General features: G+C 37.4%; 1 protein-coding gene and 2 long non-coding RNA genes across 4 annotated transcripts in view; 1 reads left to right on the plus strand and 2 right to left on the minus strand.

The window, feature by feature from the left end:
- LOC145978323 (peroxidase-like) overlaps nt 1-8,127 on the plus strand; it is a 64,467-nt gene extending 56,340 nt beyond the window's left edge. The window contains exons 8-11 of the mRNA XM_083110881.1: nt 3,291-3,461; nt 4,497-4,695; nt 6,058-6,166; nt 7,484-8,127. Of these exons, the coding sequence (XP_082967007.1) occupies nt 3,291-3,461; nt 4,497-4,695; nt 6,058-6,166; nt 7,484-7,559 (555 nt within the window). The 3' untranslated portion in view covers nt 7,560-8,127. The remainder of the gene's footprint in view (nt 1-3,290; nt 3,462-4,496; nt 4,696-6,057; nt 6,167-7,483) is intronic.
- Nucleotides 8,128-8,246: 119 nt separating this feature from the next.
- On the minus strand, nt 8,247-14,253 carry LOC145978324 (uncharacterized). Of its 2 annotated transcripts, none has more exons than XR_014440678.1 (3): nt 14,139-14,253; nt 9,220-9,363; nt 8,247-8,520 (listed from the first exon to the last, which is right to left on the minus strand). It is a non-coding gene; the product is annotated as an uncharacterized LOC145978324 (long non-coding RNA). The 2 variants fall into 2 exon arrangements; XR_014440679.1 differs by lacking the exon at nt 14,139-14,253 and adding an exon at nt 14,009-14,138.
- Nucleotides 14,254-20,420: 6,167 nt separating this feature from the next.
- LOC145978435 (uncharacterized) lies at nt 20,421-26,011 on the minus strand. The gene is made up of 2 exons (XR_014440691.1): nt 25,858-26,011; nt 20,421-21,308 (listed from the first exon to the last, which is right to left on the minus strand). It is a non-coding gene; the product is annotated as an uncharacterized LOC145978435 (long non-coding RNA).
- Between the last annotated feature and the right edge of the window lie 243 nt (nt 26,012-26,254).

A 26,254-nucleotide genomic window follows, 5' to 3' on the forward strand; every position in this document is an offset into this window, starting at 1 on the left:
GATAGATTCATGCCTGACCAGAGTTCGAATCTGGAACATATGACCTCGCTTCGCTAGAAAGGCTGGCAGAAATGTATCGGAAAAGTGTAGGAGCACCAAGAACCGGTTTCACCCAGCACAGACAATGAAATCATTTACAGCGACTCGCTGTGGCAGTGTTGCTCGTCACCCCCTCCCCCTCACTCGCAGATAGCATAGCCTTCTCAGCACCCACATGCTGATGGAAGAGTGGAACCACAAGCAAAACAACCTGCGCAGACCCACGACTCCTGTGCGCCGTACTCCCGCGAGGAGGGGCGGGGGAGAGTGGACCATGCTTCCTTATGGCCCGAACTGAAGGGAAGAAGGGAGATCTGCGCGGGTACTTTTCGTTCCAAGGATTTTTTTCGTTGTGGTCGATCTATACTTTTCTTTTCAGGCATATTCCGACTGGAAGGTTTCTGGCACCCCTCCGCCCCCCCCCTTCCCACCATGGTTAATAAATGAGACCCTTGCACTTTCAAAACCCTTATCGCAAGAAAAAGCTGGCATCAATTTTACACCACCATACAATAAGATTTACACGGGAAACATTTCCTAACATATTTTCTTGATTCGGACTAAGGGCAAATTAAAAATAGTCAAAGAATTAAATTACTGAAAATATGGAAAAGCGCGATACCGAAATCTGTAATGAGTGCGAAGGGAAAATCGAGAAAAGGAAAAAAAATAAGTATAAAAGTATTCGAATAACCAGATTAAGAGAGAAAGTTATCACGGCTCGAACAATGCAAACGAAAAAAAAAAACGGGAATACGAATTGAAATATACGACAATCGGAAGTAGGCTGAAGGAAGCAAATTTTAATAAACGTGGAAAGAAAACATAATGAAAGGAGCGCTGGTTCGATTCGCGACGGAAGCTCATATTTGTTGTTCGAATCCCACTCTACACTGTATGTCCAGATGCATTTACACTTAAAACAAACTTCGTGGAACTTTTTCCAAATCAGATGTCGCCAAAAATTTAAAAACAAAGAGAATAACTCTGAAGGAAAAATGCCGAAAGCGTTATTGCAAAATGAAAAAAAAATCTTCACATATTCGTTCGGAAGTGGTAAAAGAATAATAAAAAACTCAAGCATAAATGTTAATAACACTTGTTATTATTACCAGAGACATTCTCAAAATAAACTTCTTGTCCGTTAAAATCAAATCAAGAGGAAAGCAAGATCTCCACCCGGTCGCGTGAATCTTTGGCTAGATTCAAGAGTTGGAAACACTACGCTTCTCGCGAGCTGCTATTCCTGGCGAAACTAGATGATACAAAATTCCGGGTTGCATAACCGTAAGGGGGGGGGCGTTTCATTCGATTTCGAGTGTACACCCTCACTCGTATGAGTGTCTCGAAAAACACGTATTCAAAGATTGCGCCTGATAGGACCACCTAGAGCATTTTGCCTCCTATGTACATTACACTTATGTTTTTATGAACAAAAGTAATACATAACTATTTGGAAAACCCTAGGGAACAATGTAATTTATTTTCAATTCTTGTAAAAATTTTCAGTTGAAAAATAAAAAAAAAATAAAGATGGTGGGCCTGACAGCCCCCTCGGCTAAGCTAGGGTTAATTACTCACTGAATGTTATCAAAATATTTCCTAATAATTTTGTTGCATCTCTAGTATGATACTTCAATATCCTATATTATTTACACTACCCGTGGCCACATTGTTATTAGGTAAGTAAGCTAGGATAGGGCTTATTTCCAGGATGAGCATCAGTAGGTAAAATTGATGGATTCATTGGTTGATTTGGTGTTTGAGTCCACTTTATCCACAGTAAGGCTAATCGGGACTGGACCTACAGTTTAAAGTGGGATCCGAACCCCTCTGTGTCGAACCGGGTACCTAAAATTGATGGAAAAATCGACAGATTCTTCATCATTTTCCCGGATAAGGCAAATATCAGTTATATTTGAAATTATAAATTATGACTACAATAGCCCAATTGGCCACTATACACAATGCAAGTATTCCTCTCGGAAATGGCGTGAAAGGGTTTTTAAATGTAAAAGCCTGGATTTTCTGGCATAAAATAATAAAACAAATCTTTGAGTTCAGCCCATCCCATGTTTCTTAAAAGTGTGCATTTACTGGTCATTGACGTGGCAATTATGAAATTGTGCTAAACTATACCTGCTCCTCCAAAATGAACTTTTTACAGAAACAAGTAGTCATTTTTATATATGGGATACTGGGGTTATTGTTTTTTGCATGTTTTCATTAGGGAAATCGTTGGTTACAGGCCCCGCGTATATTGTATGTCCGGAGCCCTGAACCCACCTTTGGCCGGCTGCTTTTTGTTTTATTTCCTTGCATGATATGAAAAGAAACAAGAGCCAATCAACAACACTCCAAAAGCTTTGTTTCTGTAAAAATTGCATTGTACAACAGTGTCATTTGGCAATTTTTTTTTGGAGGGGTACTGGCCTCCTTTGCCCATGACTGTGTACGCTAATGACTGATATTGTAATATATTGGCATGTGAATATTTATGAATCCACAATGCTTCTACAGGGTGATTCATATAAAACTGACACATTTCATTATAAATGTATGCGAACAACAATAGAGCTAGCAACTAGTTATTACATCTTACATCCAACATAAATATGGGAGTTTAATAACATTTACATTACATGCTGAAAATATCCTCCACCCCCTCGTGAAGGCACAGATGTTCCTGGTTGTTCGTTCGGGTATGCGGTTGTCAATACCGGCGCTGTCGTATGTAATGCTCTCTTTCAATTCGTCGAATGTCAGAGAGCGTGTAACGCACACTTTTCTGGAAAATGTCGAAGTGGGGTTCAAGTCAGGTAATCTCGGTGGCCATAAGTTTTAGGAAAGTATCCGGTCATTGGATCAGTGCGAAGGACTCATTTGGTACATGGCACGTGGAGCCATCCTGTTGAAAATAGCCTTGACACGGCTCTATGTCATTCAATTTCTCAAGCACCATGGCAATTCGTAGCGTGTACTGAATTTTCACAGCCACTGTGACAATATGACGAGAGCTACCAAATTCTTCACAGCTGCGCACTCTCTTGAGAATCTATGAATCTCCCAGATGTTCTGCTTCATGTGAGACTAACTCGGAGCGTTACGGTGTATTCCTATTGAAATAAAACTGGAATGAAATCTGTTAGTTTCATGTGAATCACCCTGTAAATTACTTTTTTGTCTACATATAAGTCGATGTCACTGCTTTATGACACGATAATTGCTTTCTGTTATTCTGTTCCCTGTAGCTGACTCAGCATCTGTTCCAAGGAAGAGGTCAGTTCGGGCTGGATCTTGTAGCCTTGAATATTCAGAGAGGAAGAGATCATGGATTGCCTGGGTACAATGCCTACAGGCAAATCTGTGGCCTACGTGTGGCTAGAAGCTTTGACGATTTACGTGATACTATTTCACCAGAGGTAAGTCCAAGTACACAAGAGTCAAAAATGAAAAACCTTAGAAGTCAAATAAAAATTGTAAGTCAGGCTATATACAGCTCAAATTTACATGAGTTATCAACCGTTATTTACAAAACGACCTCAAGGCTGCAACACTAATTAAGTGAGCTTCAAAACGCCATTTTTGTTATTTTAAAGATGGCGCCTCATGTACACATTTGCACCAGTGAAGAGGAGTGCTTTCTTGCCCTCTGGCAGCCTGAAAATTATAGAAAATTCTCTGCAAATGAAAATTCAATATATCTGTGCGTGCTTACTGCAGCAAGTTTACTAATGTAGGAGAAAGTTCGACAATGGCCTCAGTTTCGCAGGCAGATGGGTGGAAATGCCTTTTAAATTTAAGAATTTTAGCGGCTCTAAATGCTGTGGATTTTGAAACACTCGTTCCTTGTGAGAGGCGGCGGATAGATTTCCGAGGAGACTGTTCTAACCTTTGTCCTATCTCATCGAGTTTTTCCTCAGTAAGTACACGTGGGTTTTTCTTTCCACTTTTATTCAGAACTGACCCTGTTACTCTAAACTTTTTTACGAGGTTTAATATAGTGGTCCTATGTGGAACGGGAACACCAGGAAATTTCGTTGCAAAACGTCGTCGCACTTCTCCACAATTCCTCTTTCTGAAGTAACACTAGAAAAGATAAATCCTTTGTTGTAATGTAAACTTTTATGGTGCCATATTAAGCCACAATCTTCAACACACGGACACGAGACAACACAACGTCCGAGGGAGGATTATACTGACGTCAGTCTGCAACGTCAACAGAAAGGGAAAGAGAGCGAATAAAAAACAACAGACTTTAGCGTGGGACTGTCGCGGACCCGTTCACCGGGAAAGACAATCGCTGACGCCCGGCCGCTTGCCGCCGAGTCTCGTAGCGAATGTCAGGGAATGTTCTGTACTAGATAACAAACAGAAACAAATTAAGACTTTCATTTAACTCTTCCTTGTATGTGCAATGTCGTAGGCTTAGTCATTAACAATCCCCTTCCTTTCAGCTCATAGAAGTCCTGAGGCACCTATACCGCAGCGTAGACGACATAGATCTTTTCATAGCAGGCATTGCCGAACGCCCTGTGAAGGGAGCCCTCCTAGGACACACGTTCCTCTGCATCGTGGGCGACCAATTCGCTCGTCTCAAGAAGGGCGACAGGTTCTTCTATGACCTGGGAGGGCAGCCACATTCTTTCAACCCAGGTGAGTTTAACTTGTAATTGGTGTTTCGTAGTAACGAGTTACTTGCAGCAGTGGCGGCGATTAGGGAGGGGGAGCGGGTCAGTTGCTCCCCACTTTTGCCCCTGCACTATGCTAAACCTTATCTACAAAGGGAAATACATTATATCCCCCCCCAGTTTCGCACCCCCGGTTTTGGAACCCATAAATTCTAATGGGTTCTATTCAGGCCCGTAGCTAGAATTGACCTCCAGGCGGGGCTCACCGGTTATCAGGAGGGCTTTGTAAACAAAGTCCATTTTTCAAAAGTTTAAGTGATAAATGAAGGTAAATTATGTGCCTGTGTGTGTGTGCGGGGGGTCATTAAGTTACATAAAATTTAGAAATATACAAAAACATCGCTTGAAGTGTTAATTGACTGCTATTGAAATCATCCCTTACTACACAATCCATACTACTTTTGATGATACAGATATTTATAATCACACAAAAAAATGTACAATACTCAATCATAGTGCCTACTGTACATTCCACACCTGGCCGAAGCAATGAAACTCCCCTTCGTTCCCAAAACTTGGGAGCTGTTGTTGACCTTTGACGCAGATGCGGAGGGAAGTTGCATGATGACATTAAAGTCACAGATGTTTGACTAAAAGGAAGGTCGCAACAGGGGTAGTGAAGGTACAGATATATAATGTAATAGCTGCTGTTCATGTTACGTGAATTTATACTTCACCAAAGTTGTGAGCAAAGTAATACTGTATGTGGTCTACATTTTCACTCATCACTGCAAACAAATTATACAAAATAGTTTTACCTAATGTCAAGGGACTAACGGCAGTGCCGGGGGGGGGGGGAGGGGGGCTGATGCCTCGCTACGGGCCTGGTTCTATTGTGTTCCGCTGCAGGACCGGAACCTTTTACGTATTGTTTCATTGAAAAAAGGTTCCTGGACCGTATTTAAATTCAATTGGATGAAAGGTTCCTGGACAGAATTGAAATACATTACAGATAAAAAGGTTCATTACGGTCCAGAACCCATTTACGCTTGCTGATTTTCTCCCCTGGACCGGAATTGAATTTATTTAAAATTCTTGAACCTTTAACAACCCTGGTTACATGTAACAGTCAGTTGATTTTCTTTCTATTGCATCAAGATTTTCCAACCGTTCGTCTGAAGATATATGTGAATTAATTATGATGAAAATGTGGTAGGAAATCTGGCCAGCCATGTGAAAATTCTCCTGACCTCACATCTCCAAACTCACAATCTCGTTATAAACCGACTTCGGATTTCTGCACGTTGGTTTAAATTCATATCTTTCTTATTCTTCCTTGTGCATTTTGATGGTGGCTATAGCTTTATCTTTCATTTGTTTGTTGCAGTCCAATTGACGGAGCTACGGAAAACCAGCTTGGCGCGGTTGATATGTGACAATTTTCCGAATGTCCAAAGTCTTCAACCACTTGCTTTCTGGAGACCCAACAATGAAGGGTAAGTGTTGAACCATTCTGTTGTTTTCCTGTATTCATTCCTGCCAATAGGTAAATGGATATGTTTCAGCAATGATATTTCATTTCCTTCCTGTTTTTCTTTCTTTCTCTTTTCTCTTATTTTTCTCAATAATCTCCTTTTAACTGATCTTCTATGTCTTATCTTCTCTTTCTCTCTCTCTCTCTATCGCCTCTTTCCTTTCCCCTTTTAATTTGGTATCTCTTGTTTTCTCTCATTCTCCATCTCTCTATGTCTCTTTCCTTTTCTTGCTTTCTTTCATTCTCTCTCTATATATCTCTTTCCTTTTCTTGCTTTCTCTCATTCTCTCTCTATGTCTCTTTCCTTTTCTTGCTTTCACTCATTCTCTCTCTCTCCTTTTTTGCGTTCTCTTATTCTCTCTCTCTCTCTCTCTCTCTGTCTCTTTCCTTTTCTTGCTTTCTCTCATTCTCTCTCTGTCTCTTTCCTTTCACTCATTCTCTCTCTCTCCTTTTCTTGCTTTCTCTCATTCTCTCTCTCTCTCTCTGTCTCTTCCCTTTTCTTGCTTTCACTCATTCCCGGCTCATTCTCTCTCTTTCTCTTATTCTCTTTTTCTCAGTAATATTTTCCCCTCCCTCTCGCTTTCTCGTTTCATTTTCCTCTGTGATCTCTTTCTCTACCACTTCCTCTTATTCTTTTCCTTTCTTACTCGCTTCTTTGTCTGTTTTGATACATGTATCTTTTCTTGTCTTTTTTCTTTTGTCTTTTCTGTAACCTACTTGATAAAAAAAACAGTCTTTAGATTTTGGGAATTCAGGTTCGAACCCTGCTGATAGGAAACCTGTTTGAGCTTTTCCCCGTAGACGAGATTATGTCGTCTGCATATTAGTTTACAATCTCAATCTACTTTGAATTTGAAGTTGGAAATATTCACAGAAATTAATCAAACCGGGAATTATTTCTTGTCTACATTGATTTATCATTTCAACAACCGATTTTATTTATTCATACAAGATTTCCAGTAAAACACAAGTCATTTTAAACTGGATAGAAATATCACAGCAAAATACCCTAACGATACTGTAATAAGCGGTCCAGAATTATGACAATCAACAAATGACATTGTAATACTTTTGGGGGACAGAACTAATGGAAGGGAATAGACTCAAGCTTCTGGCAGTAGTAATTGAACTATAATTGATTGAAAACATTAATAGATTTCATTTATTTATATTCTCTTTCACAATTGAATTACACTTAAAAGGAAAGTAATTTATATTTTGCTTAGTCAAACATTACATAGTTTTACAATGAAGAAATGATTGTTTTGTTTTCCCACAGAAATCCCATAGTTCCTTGCAACAGCAATGTAATACCACGTGTCAATCTTCAGGCGTGGCAGGGCGAGCTGGTGTAATGGAATTTATAACATGGAGGAGTCAAAAGCTGCTGAACACCAAGGTTCTCATTTCATTCTTGCATTTCTTTCATAAGCTTACGAATCTCTACACTAAGTGTGTTCACTCAAAACAGATACTGTAACCTGTAAATACTCACTCTTGTGTACCATGGGCGTAACTTAGAACCTAAGTTTGGGATGAAGAATAGAACTTGGGCTTAACTTTGAGAACGGCCAGGATCAAAAAAATTTCTAACTCATAAAAATATCGTTGAAAACATTTTGCAAAATAACTCACATCCCAGGAGGTTACCAAAAGTGCTATTAATTTGCAAGTTTTAGTAACCTCCACCTAGTTACGTCTATTTTGTATACATTTCCTTTCCCTACTTCAAGAAGAAGAAGAGGAATACTAGGTTACGTGCAATAAATAATGAATTAAGTGTATTCATTCCCAGTGAAAACAGCAACCAATAAAAATGTGTATTTTTCAAATAAAGTCTTCCTTAGATCCACTGTGCATTCATACAATTCTGTCTGATACAAAAATTACGTCAATTTATGTGTACAAACCCTATACCTGTCTTTAGTTCGAACGAAATGCGTACACAATTGTTATACGAGAAACTTTAACATTCCCGAAATGACTGTTCTGGTTAGTAATTCATTGAAAAGTTAGGCAATGTATTAAAAAAAACTGTCGCAAAGAAAAGACATCAAAACTTTAATGAGAATACATTCCGCACAACTATAATATATAATTCTTTGTCAGGATAAGCAAAGTTGAAAGCCAATTTCAATAGTCTTCAAGAAAAAGCCGAAGGGAGGCAAATACAATGGCCATAAAAGCACATGGGACTAAATTCATCACAGACGATTCTTTCCTCACACCCGTAACCTTCATGGCATCTGGCATTCCTTGGTTGTGTTTCAAATATATTGGGTTCTAGTTTTTCGGCAGGGTGTCCTTCACTATCACCTGCGTAAAAAAAATGAACAAGAACATTCACAACTTGTAACTTCTAAACTGTTTCACTCATGTTTTGCAAATTGTAAGACATTAATTTCAGCGTTAACAAGCCGAGCTGTGAAAAATATATATTTTGGTTAAAATCTACTGAGGCATAATGTTTGCAGGATTTTTATACGCATTAGACAATCATAATTATCGTAGAAATTATCTTTAACAATAGTTGTAGAAGTGTACAGTAAAAGTATATTTTGTGTCTAGTTTAATGAGGCACTGGTTAGTTATCTAACATGCTTTAATTCTTAGCTAATGATTAACACAAGCTTACATCAGATAGGCTGACTGCCATCTTGTGGATTCACTTACTTTGTACTGTTGCCAGAACCTGACTCTATTAACAACAGCATATTTGTATTTTTGTTATTTAGCTTCACTTTTCTGCCTCTTGGCTAATCACAACGATGGGAATGAGTGATAATATGATGAAAGGAGAATCACAAAAAATTCATGATCATGCCCAATAGCTAAAGAACATTTTCTCTAAACACAAATCACCTCCTCCATAATCAATTCTTTCACGGGTGAATATTATAAACTAAAATACTGTAGTGCTTACGATAATTTATGTTAACGTTACTATTTTTATTTAAAATATAGATTTTATACAATTGACAACCATTGCGTATTGACAAGAAAATTTAAACTCACCTTCTGTATCAGATACTGAACATAACAGAAGAAGAAAGATGACGCTCTTTGCCTGCCAATTCATCGTTAAATTTCCTCTACAATTTTTGGCTTATTCTCAGAACTAAAGGTAGTTCAGCTTCCTTCAGTCAAGTTTCTGTGTGACTAAAAATAAACGTAATCCTTGTGCATTTCATTAGATAAATTTATATGTATACTATATACCCGCACACTTTCGGCGTGGCCTTTGGCCACGTCTCGTGCGCTCGCCGACGTAGTTCTCTTATTTGGAAAGTTCTGAACGTAACGTTATGTGTGTACGGGCTCTAATATGGTATAAATATTCAAAATATTATTGTATCTTTTCTTAATAATAAACTGGGTGAGTAAAAACTGTTTCAACATAGTTAGTTACATGTTTTATGTAAACGAATTCAATAGCGACACTAAATTGGAAAAGCAATATTTACGTCTTTTGTCATTTTCAAATTTTTAAACGTAATTGACAAATAATTGCTTTCCATCATTCCTCTCAAATTTCCAACTAACCTCTGTAATAAATTCTAAGGCTCATATGTTGAAATACGAAAAGTCTAGTACAACTCAATTATACCGTAGTTTTCGGGGAGAAAATAAACTTTATTTAAGTTCCCTAGCAACGTCCGTTTCCATGGACAACATTAGCACGTCAAACTCTAAAGAATTGCTTCTTATTATAACTCTAAACAAATAAATTGAAACAACCATGATGTAGATATCACATTCAGTATACCAATATCTAATTGTATCTGGACTGATGAAACTCCTTATGTAGATGTCAACCTTGTTTGAGGCACCTTTTCTAACAACGAGTTGATTCATCTGTGCATCATTGATCTGTGAGAAATAATGTAAATTGGCAATGAAGACATGAATCTTTCAAGAAACTCTTTAACAAGTCTTCTTAGATGTCGGCTAAATTACACCCTAGCACCTAAAGACCTGTACACTAGGAAGATTGTTCAATCCCCAATCTGTCAGTGTGGTGCAACTGAAGGAACACCTGATCGTATTATATTTGAATGTCATCTTATTGGAACTACGCGTGATTATTTCTTCAGAGACCTAAAAGAAGCAGGATATAATGTCCCATACGCCTTGTCAACACTTTTGAGGAATCCAACGAAGAAAATAATATACAGTATGTAACATTCTTATTCGTACACACGGATTTTCAAAGAAAATGCTTTAATATCTGGAAGGAAACACACTCTTTTGAAATTGTTTCTTTACAATTCAATAACTAATATCATTAGGAACATAAAATCTTACCCAAATTCTGTATAACCAATGACAATAATAAATTAAATGAAACTGGAAGAGAAACATGCCATTTTTTGTACAACTTTTCTATTCGTACACTTAATAATATAATAGAAAAAAGTATATTCAGAGCAAATTGACTCACAGTTCTAATACTTTGATGCTTATCCTTTGGCTTTAATTTCTGCTTGACGCCTGTTCTTCATAGAATTAACCACTTTCCGACATGTTTCAGAGCTTATTTTATTCCACTCGGCTTGCACAACAGTTTTCAACTCTTGTTTGGACTTGACGCCTGCTTTTTGGACTCGCCTCTTCAAAATTGCCCTTAAATGCTCGATGGGATTTAAGTCTGGACTTTGAGCTGGTGTTTGTAGTAGTTTGGGCACATTTCATATTGGCCAATTCATGTTAACTCGCATCTTATGCTTACTGTCATTGTCTTGTTGGAATCTGTAGATAGGCGGCATGTCCATTTTTTGGACACTCTGCTTTACATTGTTCTTCAATATGTTCAAATATGTGATATAATGCACCCTGGAACACATGATTCACTAATTATTTGTGCCTGACATATGGATCCATGATACCATCAATAAACTGGATGGTACCAACACCTTTGGACGACATACAGCCCCAATTCATTAATGACCCACCACCGTGTTTAACTTTTGGAACTGTATTAATGAGATCATTATCTTTATTTGATTTTCTCCAGACCCTATTTATCCCATCTGACCCGTATATATTAATCTTGGACTCGTCTGACCATATGACACTGTCCCAAAATTCCTGGTCCTTGTGGATGTGCTCTTTCGCGAATGAAAGCCTGTTCCTGCGATTCACCTTACTTACATACGGCCTCTTTCGTGGTATTCTGCCATGATATCCATGCTTCCACAAGGCACGTCGGACATTTTGATCGGACATCATCTTGCCAGCAACATTTTCTACTAACGGTCGTAACTGAGGAACACTTAGTCGGGGGTTTTCTCGCACTCTTTTTAAAATAAAGCGTTCATCACGTTTATTCAATCGTTTCTCTTTTGGTTTTCTCGGCACATCCTGTGCTGAACCATCCTCTCTAAATTTGTTTACTATGTATTGAACTGTGGAGTGTGATTTATTGACTGTTTGTCCAATTTTTCTTAACGAATAACCTCTAAGGGCCAAATTATAATAATATCCTTCAGATCGGAACTAAATTCCTTCACCTTGCCCATTTCGAACACTCTGATAGATAGACAATAGGCCTACAACAATACCTACGCCAGCATTCCGCTTGACGGGGAGCGCGCCTGCATGTTCAAACTTGTTACGAAGTTGCAAACTGCACGAAATCGCCCGAATAGCGGTGGCGCTTGCTCTTTTTATACATTTGGAACATACAATTTTATTGACATTTGTTGCTGAAACCTTCATTAACATTAATTTCCAGATACATATGAAAATGATTATATTTACTAGTAGATATGACATTTTTTCCTCGGAAATTCTATGTGTACGAATAACAATGTTACATACTGTATGTACTTACCAATTATATTGTGAGAGAAAATATTATATTATTAAATTATGAAATTGCAAAATGATGAAATGTAAAACAAATGTAACTGGTGCATAGCAGCAAAGCTACAACCAAATATACATTTATATAAAAAGAAAAGACATGAATCAAACAATGCGGGCAAAAAACTGTCCGTGGAAACTGCTTGCTAAGGACGTGAAAACAGGGCATTTTCACACTTAAAAAAGGGCTAATTGAGCCATTTTCTCGGTATTTTGGGACGATTTCACGACTTGGTGGATCAAGTGGTGATGCGTCACGTTATGTAACCTGCGTTCAAACTGATTTGAACATTGGAGTTAGACTGGTTAGACGGCGTAATGTAACCTACAGTCTTATAAAGTGTTTCAACTGTGTCCTTTGGAGAACGCCAGTCAGATGGGGAAAAGTGTCGTGAAACAGAAAGGTAAGTCACACGCCCGATATATTCTTTTAGCTAGTTTAGAATAAAATTGAGTCAATTTGTCTTTATATTTGTTACTATGCTTTGCAATAACAATTAAAGTTTTCTGTCTGTTTGTTTAGAACAATCCATCGCTATATTTGATAACAATACGGCGTTGCCATTTTTGGAGCGAATTTACAATATAGAGAATGTATCCAATTTCGTTAATATTTGGTATACTAACTAAATTTGGCCTTCTAATCACGAATCTGTTGTTAAAATGTGGGTCACTCGTGGAAATCGGGAAAAAGCCGAAGTGGATTTTTTTAGAGCTGTATCGCATTGTTTTACGAACAAAATTTTAACTAAGCTTGCCTAACCTAACCTAACCTAACCTTACCGGAAATGGTTTGTGGGGCTATCCGTGAATGGTTTGTGGGGCTACCCATGCATAATGTACTGATTAGAAGGCCAAAATTAGTTAATATACCAAATATTAACGAAATTGGAGATACTTTCTTACCCTAACCTTACCGAAAATGGTTCGTGGGTATATCAGTTAACTTTTTTGCGCACACATTGTAACAAAGTATAACTTTTGTAGCACTAGCTTCTTCACTGCGCAAGACGCCGTTTTTCTAGAAGAACGCTCGAACACCGTTGCCAAACTTACCTTTAATCAAAGTCCGCATTCCACATACTGTTCTACCTCGTCGTTCTCTATTAATGCTCTGCAAGTAACGAAGCAACAGTGTGGCAACGCTGTAGTCAGCGCAACGAATGCCGAACGTCACTTGTTCATATCATCGAACATTGTTCGTATGTCTCTGTATGGAGAATGATCGCGGTAATGAAGAACGTAATTTTGCAACATATATAGACGTAAGTGTAAAATTTCTACGCGTCACCCCCAAATCTTAACTCCAGTTACGTTATCAGGACTACATATTTAGTGAGTATAAGAAGTAGGAAAGGAATTGAAGACATTCTCTGTATTGTACATTCTTACCCCATTTTAATTTGTTTTTTTTATTTAAAGTCGCTTTTGTCGCGACGATGAGGATGAAATAGTGATTACATGAAATTGAGCAAGGGACACTCACAAATAAACCCTCATGCTTAGGCAAGGACTTGAACCTGGAACACTTGGCAGCGAGACCCGTGAGTCTACTGCTTAACGTGCTACGCCACCGAGGTGGCACTAAATAAGGTTCGAGTTTATGTACGTGAGGCCCCCAATATACAACGTTAGTTGTAACTTTTAGACTAATTTATGCCAGATGTGAGTCCATTTCCAATTGAGCTATCTGAGCATAGAATGAACAATATCTCGGTATTTAGAAAAATTGAAAGTTATATCATATTATTTTCTATAAGGAAATCAAATATTGTCATATCCTTGATAAATATTCTTAAAAATAAAATTATAATACATAATTTTCCTTCTTACAAGCGTATTAAACAATGTTCACGCACATTTCTACCAGTTATTAAATTCGCTTTACATATTAATGTTTCTTCTACACTACAGTTGTAAAGTGTTAAGAACTAATTACTTGAAAATCAGGGCTAAGGTGAGGTTTTGTCCGGGACGCGAGACTTGCTTTCTCAAAATTACTGGACATTTTAAGTGCAATAAACTTATTTGTAAAACGTGTCAGAAGAGTAGAAACATGAAACACAAACCTGCGAACAGTCAAAGAGTTGTTGGAAGTATTATTCGACGATAGACAACAGTTACATAAAAGATGATTCGGTACATTTCAGAAGCAGCGCAAAGAAGTAACGGAAGTTGTAAATGGCAATTTTCTTGATCACAGCTTGAAATTACGCAATTTCTGTTTGTGTGACTTGATGTTTAGTAGGTATTAAATTCTGATAATGTTTGGCGGCTTTTCTGATCAGCTACCACTGTTATCAGTAACGAGAAAGCTATAGTGATAGTGATAGTCTTACATAAGTATTTAGTTTTCTTGTGATGTTATATACACCATACACACCGCTATAACGTTTAGCCATCAATTATTGAAGCGATGTGCAAGCAATGGCTCGTTGATTCCCAGTACTTGTCAATGCGATTGTCTACTATTCTAATAAAAGGCTGCGAGCTAGATCTCAAAGTAGATTAACTGTGTAATGGAAATTTCCATTCCATAAGCTATTTAAGTGGGTATTGTTCTCACTCCTGGCTGCAGACCAAGGTGAGATGTGAAAGTGAACGAATTAAAAATATTGAATGCCCATTAGTTTTCGAGAAATGACTTCAAGGTGACCTAAAGTTTCTGTATGCTCGTGCCTTAAGCGCTTAAGCTAAAAAAAAGAAAGTAATTGAAAATATCGACATAATTTGGAATGCTTGCAGGAGAGAAAATCGTCTTCTCGTCCACCATCTTAAAATGTCTTGGGTATTTTCATTCACATTCACTAAGAAAGCTACCTGTTATTAAACATCAGCTCATAAGGTATGAAGTAGGGATGGACGATATCGCTATCAGAGGGCTGCATATCGGTCAGAATCGCTTACTAGGCCCGCCTGACTGGTCGGGCGGGCGAGTAAAACTATATACCTGAGTTTTGACCCGTCAAGCATCAAAAGCCCACGGGTAACTGGAAGGCCTTGCAAGACGAAGCTCGCTTATCTTCAGCGAACGCTCATTCCGGTTTTGCACCGTCTCCAGATACATGAGTCACGCAGTCACCGTTGCCAACTTTTAGATTCTAAACTGTTCTAGCAGCACTTAAAATGTTCATCACTTTTATCAATTTGAAATCGCAGACATTTATTCCTTGGTAGAAAACATTTGTATCACTCAAACCCAGTGGCGGCGATTGGGTTCTAAAACTAAGAGGCCAAGGTGCAAAAGTGGGGGGGGGGGGGCAAGGACAGTTTAATTTCCCTTGATACATGAGGTTAGCGTGGTGCAAAAGTTTCAAAACGTCGGGGGGAGGGTCAACTGCACTTTCTCTGCCCCGCCCCTAATTACCGCCACTGCTGACACCTGTAAAGGAGTACGAACCAAGTTTCGCAAAAAGTGCCATCGTAAATATTTTGGAACATTGTGTGACTGGTGGTTGTTCTACATTATACTTTTTTTGGGGGGGGGGGGTGCTCCCCTATGGCACAGTGGTAGTAGTGTTGTCCACGGGACGAGACGGGACAGGCTTTTAAAAATTCGAGGCGAGACGAGATTGACCATGTGTCATGAGACAAACGAATATTTTCGAGACGAGACAGCATTTCCACGAGACAGGCCAAAGTCTCGTCTCGTGGGCAACACGTGTCGTCGCCTTGTAATCAAGGGGTACCGGGTTCGATACCCGGTGGAAGCACATGGTGGTTCGGATCCCACTTTAAACTATAGTCCAGTCCCGATTAGCCTTATTGTGCATAAATTGACCAAATAAATAAATAAATCAATCAAACAGATTTTCTCTCTGGTGTAATTTTGCCAATTCAATATCCGAATTAGTTGCTCAAGATCCCCCCTGAACACTAAGGCACGATGGTCCATAAAATAGAACATGAAATCAGAATTTGAATTGTAAAAGGTTTTTGAATATTGTCATCTCTTTCAACAAATCGTCGTTCGCTCATGTTGTTGTAACACAAGTTAGCCATGTTTCCATGATATGAAAAACTCAATATGGTGACCAACGCAGAAATTTATTTTATTTTAAAACATAAACTAAACGTAACGTTTCAACCTTCTAGCAAGGTTTTCTTCAGACTCTGTACCCAGTACAAAAAAAAAATGTTGTTGCTAGTTATCTAGTTCTACAGACCGCATTGATAGTAATACGATGCAAAATATAATTATTGTTAGCTTGTATCTTCATACGGGTGCAAATAGCAGGCAATGCTATTTACACATTCCAACAAACGAACAACGTAAAAATGAAAACGAGAGGAGATTTATGATTTCAAGACCAGAAAGTGACATAAAATGAACAAGACACACGAACCAATTTGAAGACCTTCGAAACAAATTTGGAAAATGTGTGGTAGTTGGTTTGACACTAATTTGAGAAGTTACAAAAATCTTAGGTAGAGTGGCGTAGCAACATATCGCGAGGCCCTGGGCGAGATTAGAATGCAAGGCTCCATCCGTTCTTTAAGTTTGAAATATCAATGTGAATCGATATACAGTCATCAAGGAAACGTCAGCAAATTATTATATTTATATAATAGCCTATAATAATAATAAATTTCTGACGAAAATTATATTTAATAGTACGCGGCAGAGAAACTTACACTTGGCAGAGCTACATTAACAAGTTGCTGGAATTTTCATTAACCAAGGCAGTAGTAATAGTACGTTTTTTAAGATGTTCTTTAGACAGTAAGACAACTGAAATATCCTTAAATGAGAATCTTTAAATATAACCTATATATTATTTAATGAGTCGTTCTTTGTTTCCGCATTTCAAAATTTGTAGGATGTAAATGTCACAAACCATGGCTTAAGTAGAAAATATCGAATGACGCGCATAAAATGTCTGTGCTTGATAGAGCGGGGAAAGGGAGTGCGCTAAACCACAATCCTGTCTAGGGGACCAAAGTATCTACCTTCAAGGTCTTCGACACAATCGGTTTCAACATCAACAAATTTTAAAACGATAGTCATTTGCACCATAAGTGTGAAATCTTTGGTGTAATCAATTGATACAGCTAATTTGACTCTTTTAATTAGCAATTTTGCCTTTGTTGCACATTAATTGTACCAGTTTACTTTGAATTTTAGGGCTTAGATGATAATAATAATTATGAATCTCATTTTGTTGTTACGTCTTAATGTTCTTGTAATATTAAATATTTGACGCCGTGGCGTAACAAAATCGTAAAGTACGCGTCCGCAAGAAACAAATTTGGGTCCCTCAAGTACAGTCAGATTCTTCCAGGAAATGTATGTAATTACTTAGAATGGCTGGTTGTGGCTACACTTACATTAATAATTATACAAATCGATGCTCTATCTCTGAATTTTCAAATATTACAACATATCTTTCATTGACATTTATGTATTCAAAAGAAGAAAATACAAATACTTACTTATCCCCTTCCCCGCCCCTCTTCACAGCTGGGTGGATAAAAATGTTTTTTTAATTATTTTTATTATTTTTATTTAAATCGATCTTTTCTTTGGCATCGTACACATAGACATATTTTTTTAAATAGAAAGTCTTTTTCTGATAAACGTCCCTGTAAAATATTTGAACAGTTTGATTAAAGCAAATAACAAATTACATGAAAATATGCATCTCCCTGTTTCTGGAACTGAACATAATGAACCTAATATGAAAATGTTCGTTAAGTGTGTTAATGAAACTATTATAATTTCAGTAACGTTTCTTACAGTGCAAATATAAATTCTAGATGTACTTTATAATTTTAACTTAAAATAATATTTACAGTCTTTGTAGCCGAATTTTGAGGTTTTACTGATAGTTATTGAATTTTAAATCAAGGGAAATTTAGGTGGGTTTTTTTCAGATGACATATTACATTTATTTTCGTATGAGCTTCACCCCATCAGGACATGTATTTTGTTTCCTTTATTTCCTCTCTTAGAGCATAATAAACACCATTAAATGAATACGACATTAATATACTTTCACAAAAAGTGATTCTGATATCTACAAATTTCTTGTGGACATTATTCTGTAATTTTATTTAAAGTGATTTTAATAAGTGATTTTTAAAATAGAATTCCTCAATTTAAATTTTGATTTGGCTTCTGGGCAGCGAATGATACTTTTACATTAGATCTTGCCCTTTCTCGTTCAAGAGTTAGATTACTGAGTCCGGTAAATTTGGGCTGAATCATACCATTCGACACTACCTTCCAGAAGTTTTTCCTAAGTTTCAATTTTGAGAAAGATAGTTATTTCTTCGTGGTTGTTACTTGAAGAGGAGGAAACAAACATAAGGCGGTACAGGATACAGAGAACACTGGAAGCTAGTGAAGAGCTATCAAGGAGTAGAAACTTTCCAAAGCACTTGATTTCAGATTTAAGCACATTCCTGAAACGTAAAACTTTATCAGGATATTCTGAAGATAAATCATATTCGTGCCCGTTACAGAGGGCAATAGCTGCATCTGGAGTTGTAGGAACGAAGGATGAACTGCTAATATTATCCATACCCTTCTTCAGTTTAAAACACCGGAAGCATTTAAATGCCCCATACTTTGCTCCGTGGCAGTTTGTGGTGATTTATCATTAACATATTAAAATCGTGTAGGCTATGCAAGGTCACGAGACAGAAGAAAAGCAAAGACAAAGCGCTTTCCATTCAAGAAAATAATAATTCGATAATATTGTCCAAGCAACTTTTGCTTTAATGTTTCACATGAGAAATGAGAATTATTTTGACTTTTTTGAGGCCCCTTAGGCTTAGAGCTCCCGCCCGCCTCTGATTTGACGCATTCATTCAAATTATAACGTTAAACTAGAATATAAAGCCAGATAAAAAAATGTTTTAATTTTATTGCCCACAAAAATTAGCCTTTTCTATCTTTCTCACTTCCATTTATTACGTTTTTCGTATCAACCTCATGGGAGGCGAGGCCCCTACATGCGCGAGGCCCAGGGTCTTCGCCCTTGCTATGCCAATGGTTATACAACCTCAAGGCACCTGCGCCTAGCAGAAATTCAAATATTTCCATGCGTAGTGAAATGTAATGGCCGTTGGCAACACTGACAGTAGTGCTCGCGTCTACGTGCAAGAACTACATCGAGTCTCACGGGTCTTCTTAAGACCCGGGTAATAGAAAAGCCTGGCAGGCATCGATGCCTGTGCACAACTGTGACGTGAAGCTCGCTTGCGCGATGTCGAACACCTGGGCTTGACGTGCGTGTTGCATATTATTGTAGGCGCGCCGCCTCGTAGACTGGTTTCTTCCGGGTCTTGTGCAGGTCTCTAATCGCTATATATCGTTACATCGTTATATCTTTACAGACGATACGAAATTTTACCGTGTCGTGATATCGGCGATATATAGTCTCCACGATATATATCGCTAAAATATCGTGACGATATATCGCCGAAACTATATATATCGCCAAATATCGTGACGATATATCGCCGACAGTATATATATCGCCAAATATCTGGGCGAAATATCGCCGACACGATATATATCGTCAAATATCGTGGCGACATATCGCCGACACTATATATATCGCCAAATATCTGGACGACATATCGCCGACACGATATATATATCGTCAAATATCGTGACGACGTATCGCCGACACGATATATATCGCCAAATATCGTGACGACATATCGCCGACACGATATATATCGCCAAATATTGTGATGATATATCGCCGACACGATATATATCGCCAAATATCGTAACGATATATCGCCCAACACTAGTTATGACCCACCAACCCCTTCTTGGGCACGCCACTTGCTAAAGGTTGTTCAAAATTGTCAAAATTGTAGCCCAAGTTCCAAAAATATAATAAATGAGCAAAAGGTTGAAAACAAACACAAACCACGAATTAAATTATAAAAATAGAAAGCATAACGGGTAGACCTATTTATTTACTGAATATTTCTTTAACGTCTCTCAGCGCATCATTCTTATAGTTATTTGCGCACGTAGTTCATACTTCTGTCGTAGATGTCACTTCCCACTTCCGCTCTGTACTGTCCTCTCGCGTGATCTTCTTTAACTACGTCCAGCTTACCAATGTAGCGTATATTTGAAGTTTTGTAGAGAGAACCTTGTCGGTTTAGCCTTGTTTGTGGGTCGCATAATACAAACCAACTGATAATTTTTACTGTCATTTGATTTCAATCCAGATTCCAACACTCATCTGTTTGGAAAGCCGTATCAAATTGCATATTCAGTGAAGAACATTTTTCAAATAAATGAAATGTTTTTCGAAACTATGAACTGGAACTGCTGAAATGACTTTATAATGAATTTTAATATTGTAACACATAATAGTAAAAACATATATACTTTATTTCATAGAATGAATACATCACAACCAAATATTTAGATGTGCCATTCTATACCATAATTAACCAATAGTGTAGGATTTGTATAAATTTTTATTCCAAGGGCAAATATTGTGTAATTTCACCATTAACAATAAAGTTCAGAATGAAAGCCTTAATAACTTGATTTGAGGTCTAAAGAAAACAACTTTATCACACAAGATTACTTTCATAATGAAAATAATCTTGCCGTAATGTGTAGTAATAAATTCATGCTGGACTTGGCTACTTACTTGTGATTACAGAGAAAATATAAAAATGTGTTAACATAATTTACGAGTAGCTCAAGGATTATATTCCATAGTAGCTTGTAATATTTTAAGGAATGACAATTGAAATTATTCAGCGATGCACAGAGAATTGATCATGCCATTTTAGGAAGGATATTATCGTTGAAATTATCTTTTAAGTTATTTATTACCGGAAAGTACTACTGTAGGTCTATAGTTGCGAACATAAAACGATAAATTAATTGTCTTTGCTGTATTAAAACAAGCTTGCATAGTTGTGTGATATATATAGAGTTTTTAATTTCAGACAGATATCTGCAAGAGTAAATGGAGTTTTCATTCAGTTTTACTGTAGCCAATCCTAATCTAAGGAAATTATGTGTGCAGTCATGTAATAACATAGGAATTTAGTCTTGTGTAGTGTACGAATCCAAATGTTTGCTTATGAAATCCAGAATCTTGTCCAATTTTCTCTCCATAACTCCTTCCTTTAGTATTTAACACAATATATACTCCCAGAGATGACCGTACAGTCAGCGAATCCCTTCATCAAGCACGTGGTCAGCAAGTCGCTAGTGCACATGGAACCCTGTCGTTTTTCCATTAAACCTGTTGAAGACAACACATAAGTACATCAGATGTGAAAAGTGTAATTAAAATTCAGTCGAAGCTAAACTTGAGATATGTTAATTTATTACGATGCGTTTAACGAATTTATTGTCATATTTTGTGTGTGCTAACAGTTTGTCAATGTCATTACACCAGCTTAAAAACTTTTGTTGCTTTGTGGAGTGAGGTGGTGGTTGGGGGGGGGGAGGATCCAGTTGTATAGAGGAGACTGTAATTTGAACTATACAATCTGTGGTCAATTTAATTGAATTCATTTGACATTAAAGTTTTTCTAATGTTACAAATCATGTGATATTTTTTTAGAAAGGAGGGGTATTTTGAAAAATAAAATAGATGATATACATATTCAATTATTTTTATTGCTATTTAGAACAAAATAGGATACATTTTTACAGTTTTTATTCTGTGGTAAATTATTATATTGCGAAATATTTTACATATTTCAAGATTTATCTTACTGTCATGTAAATAGATATTTATTTAAGAATATTAGTTTATTGTGAATCCATATACTCATGCAAGCTATCTCAAGTTCGATAAGCACTAGAAGAGCCATCTCTAGAAAAATCTCTTTTTTGGAAGTAATTTCTTTAAAAAATTGTGTTTGTATTAAATTCAACCAAGCTAACATGAATCATTGCGGTCAGTAAAGTAGAAGAATTAAGACATGAAATCACCATTTTAAAGTCAAAAACTGCTAAATATAAATTGAAGGAACTGAATATTATACAAAGTTAAAAAGGAAAGCTATTGACATTGTCAACTGTTATCGTGCATTGAATTACATTGTTTTGCATTGAAATATAGCAATGGTTATAAGAAAAATTAATATTGAATTTACAATATAGCAATAGCTATTTCGTGCTACATTAGGCCCACATCCACTATATATATCTATGTTAAATGCCATTTATGTACAGTTTAATAACACACATCAAGGTAATTCATATCGAAATACAACAAGATTCGAAGTTATTTGGGATTAACCGCACGATAGGCACATGAAATACAGCTTACATATTTGACCTCCACTGTTGCCAGTTAAAAAAATGATTTACAAACAAGATCGGAATTACTAAAAAGTCTTTGTATATTGCTTTAGATTTTAAAATCGTATAACATTTAATATGTGAATAACAATTGTAAATTTAAAAGTATGTGCAAGGATATTGTCAATGGTGAAATTACATTTACATTTCGACACTGTCTGCTGCTGAAGTTATCTACTGGACACACAATAGCATGTTTTGCCTGCAACTAAACAATCTGGATATCCTGCGCTTGCGCATAATTGCCGGCAGCTGCTATCGCACGTTGCTCTCTTGTCGTGATGTGCAAGTGCTGTTGAAGATGAAACACAATTACTGTACATAATATGTCTATTTTAGCTACAATAGTAGATTACACGTTTTCTTTAGTTGTTTTGTTGTTCTTCTGAGCATATTTGTTGTTTTCTTTTTTGTTAACTGAGTTTATTCGTTATTTCAGTTACGTTGATTTGTTACTTTGCCCAGTTGTTTTGCTGTTTTACGTAAGTTGCTTTCATTCTCCTGTTGGTAAATTTCTTATTTTTCGTTGGCCAATTTGTTGCTTTATTTGTTTGATTTACCTAACTCATTCGCTTTGTTGTTTTGCTTCGGTGAATTTTTACTTATTTGATTTACTACTTTTCGTAAACGATTTCTTATTTTAATTTACTTTACCAGTTTCCCTTGTACGATTTTATGTCTTAGTTAATTAATTTGTTAATTTGTTTGGTCACTTTATTCTATTTGTTTGATTTGTTTTATTGATGAGTTAGTGTGCACGCCTAAGTACAGAATGTACAGGGTGGCCCAGAAAATGTAACCGAACACATAATACAACGGTTCTACATTTCGGTTACCTTTTTTTGGCCACCCGTATCATTACCAAATACAATGTTCGGATCCCACTTTAAGCTGTAGGTCCAGTCCTGATTCGCCTATCTGTACATAAAATATACTTAAAGCAATAATTCAAACTCAATAAAATGTGATGTATGCCTACCTACAACTTCATTGTTCTCTCAGGAATCTCTTGAAAATTCAACTTTGTTTGCATTGAATCGTGATTAGCCTAGAAACACCTTCGTGCATTTTGTTGAGAGCTCCAGGAAATGTTCAAAATCGGTGAAAATTCTTAATAATAGAATCTATTCGAACAATCACAAGCGGAGCTTAGTTCAGAATTTTTCACCCATACCCAGTTTCCATCGCAACACTTAGAAACAAGCAGAGCTAATATCAGAATTTTCACTCACTTGCCTTAACTGACAACTAAATGAGGATTTTTCACCTACTTGCAGCACCTATTTTTCTGCATACTTGCATCTGATCTTACAACGACCAGAAAATGTAGAGCCAAGATCAGAATATTAGGTCTATTTGCAACCACAGACAGATCTAATGGCCGAATCTCACGAAGCTAGATTTCCTACTGGAAGGCTCTTGTTGGCGCTGGACTGGCTACCAGACTGGAAATCATGGCTGTTAGGCTGCCAACCTGGTTTTGGCGACTAGACCTTGTTGTAATTGTAACTTGCTTCTCTGCTCGATGCTTGGCAACAACCAATCAGTGCCTATGTTTGGTCATGTGAAGATAATCTGTGAGTTTGATAGTGGAAAACGGGTTTTGTTTGTGAATTCTGAGTGTTGGTTATACGATTGTCTTCCTTTGCTTAGACAAGTCGAAGTGGTGGGACAGATTATGTGCTTGATTGATGTACATTTAGGAATTGATCCACAACCGATGTACCCGATAATTATGATGGAAATTAAAATCTCTATCAATACAAGTGCGTTAAATGTTTGACATACGTATTTAGTTCAACAACAATTTTTGAAATGAATCTTCCGATTCTCATTAAAGAGCATGTTGAGTCAGGGACGCTCGCAGAGGGGGTCAGGGAGCATGGGCGTAACTTGGGACTTAACTTTTGGGGGGTGGGGGGCTAGTACGAACTTGAGGCTTAATTTTTGTGGGGGGAGGAGGCAGAGTCGAAAAATTTTTCATCCCATAAAAATAGTGTCCAGGATTATTTGCTAAATAACTGTCACATTTGCGAACCATAAATATTATTATTTATTACTTAGCTCCTCAGGTCTTAGGATGTTAACAAAAGTATCCTTAACTTGAAAATTTTAAGAAACCTGAAAATTTGAGGGGTGGCACTTACCCCCATGAGATATCAGGAAAGCTTCATATAATTCGAATGGTAAAATTGTAGCGTGAAAGCAAGGATGATGGGTAACAGGAAAGACATCAGTGGTCCCTGATATCTGTGCGTTGTGAAAATGTACAAAAAGACAAGAAAATAACTGTTCATTAACAAAGTGATAGATATATAGGGATAGGAAGCAAGTCGAGTAGAGTTTCTATTTAAATAGTGAACTGAAGTCTGAAGTTGACAACAATGCTAAGGTATTTTCAATTCAATTTCAATTTTTGTAAATAATAATAATAAATGGTAAAGACATTAAATCTTATTCTGACCTCAGTGCTCGAAGTGGAGCTGGAGAGCTTAGCTCAATTTGGAGAAAGGTGAGGGTGGGAATGCCTATGAAAATTATCCTAGTGGGGGATACTTTCCGAGAATATTCTCAACTGGGTGATAGCATTCCCTACATTCCCCTAGAGAAAAATTCCTGCGGGCGCCCTTGTTTTGAGTGTACCTTGATTTCCACTTCTTCCAAAACAAAAAAAAAATACCTAGCCCATATTTTTCTTTCTGACTACCATGCTCAAGGTCCCGGGTTTGATCCCCGGCCGGTTCAAATCCGGGAACTTTTCTAACGTTGGAAGCGGCCTCGGCGCCCACCCAGCGTCGAATAACATGGGTACCTGGGGAAAACCCTGGGGGGTAAAGGCGGTCAGGGGCGTGATGCTGATCACATTACCCCCACTCATGACCGGATCAAGAAAGTGTGGGGCGTTACCCCCCACACCCCCTATACGCCTTCATGGCGTGGTGCTAAGCACAGGGGAGCACTTTACTTTACTTTATATTTTTCTTTCTATAATTTAGGCAATTGTAAGAAAAATAGCCACAGTAGATATTATACGACGTTCTTCCTCAAGTCGCTCGTTCATCTTTTAAACTTTTTCTTCTCTGCGCAATGACTTGTAACTAACTAACTCTCTAGCCTTCTTAAACCCGAAGGTTTATGGCTGCAGCAACACAAGCCTTCCATCTGTCCCTATCCTGGGTAATATCAATCCAATCTTTTCCATCTTTCACCGATTTCCTTTAGTTCCACCTCAACGTTATCCCTCAATCTTCGTCTTGACCTTCTTACAAGTCTCAACAAGAACCCTGTGAACTCTTCTTTCCTATCCCATTCGTGTGCAATGTCTTGTTGGGAACTAAAAATTTGCAAGTGCTTAACGAGTATCTTGTAAAGCGAAAACTAGCACACAAGAAAATTCCACACCAATAGTCCAAGTAGTAAATCGAGCAGAATATCTAGCCTCGTGTGATTCAGGGTTAAGATTAGATTTTTCTACTTACTTGCAGCTTGCGTTCCAACAACCAGGAACAGACACAGCAGAAGAACAAACATTGGAAGTCGTGGCATTGTGCTGGCTGGCTTTTTCGTTATCGCTCGATCTTTCAACCTAACCCCACTGCGATACACTTCGTTAACAGTTCTACGAAGTCTGTTTATATCCCGGCAACAGAAACTGAAGCGTAGGTCTCACATCAATCAAAGTGCTCGGAAATTGATATTTGTATAAAGCATTTGACAGAATCTGCGTCGCATTGAAACATGTACTTGCAGATTCTAAAGCAAGCAACGTGTTGATGATGTAATGGTACTGAGTACTTAGTTGTGTAGCAGGTGTGGGAACAGATGTTACCTTTGAATGCTATTGCAATTCCCGTCAGTCTATGACTGAGTTCTTCC

This window comes from Lepisma saccharinum, chromosome 24 (assembly GCF_977018435.1).
Source record: "Lepisma saccharinum chromosome 24, izLepSacc3.1, whole genome shotgun sequence".
In the NCBI taxonomy this organism is placed as follows: Eukaryota; Metazoa; Arthropoda; class Insecta; order Zygentoma; family Lepismatidae; genus Lepisma; species Lepisma saccharinum.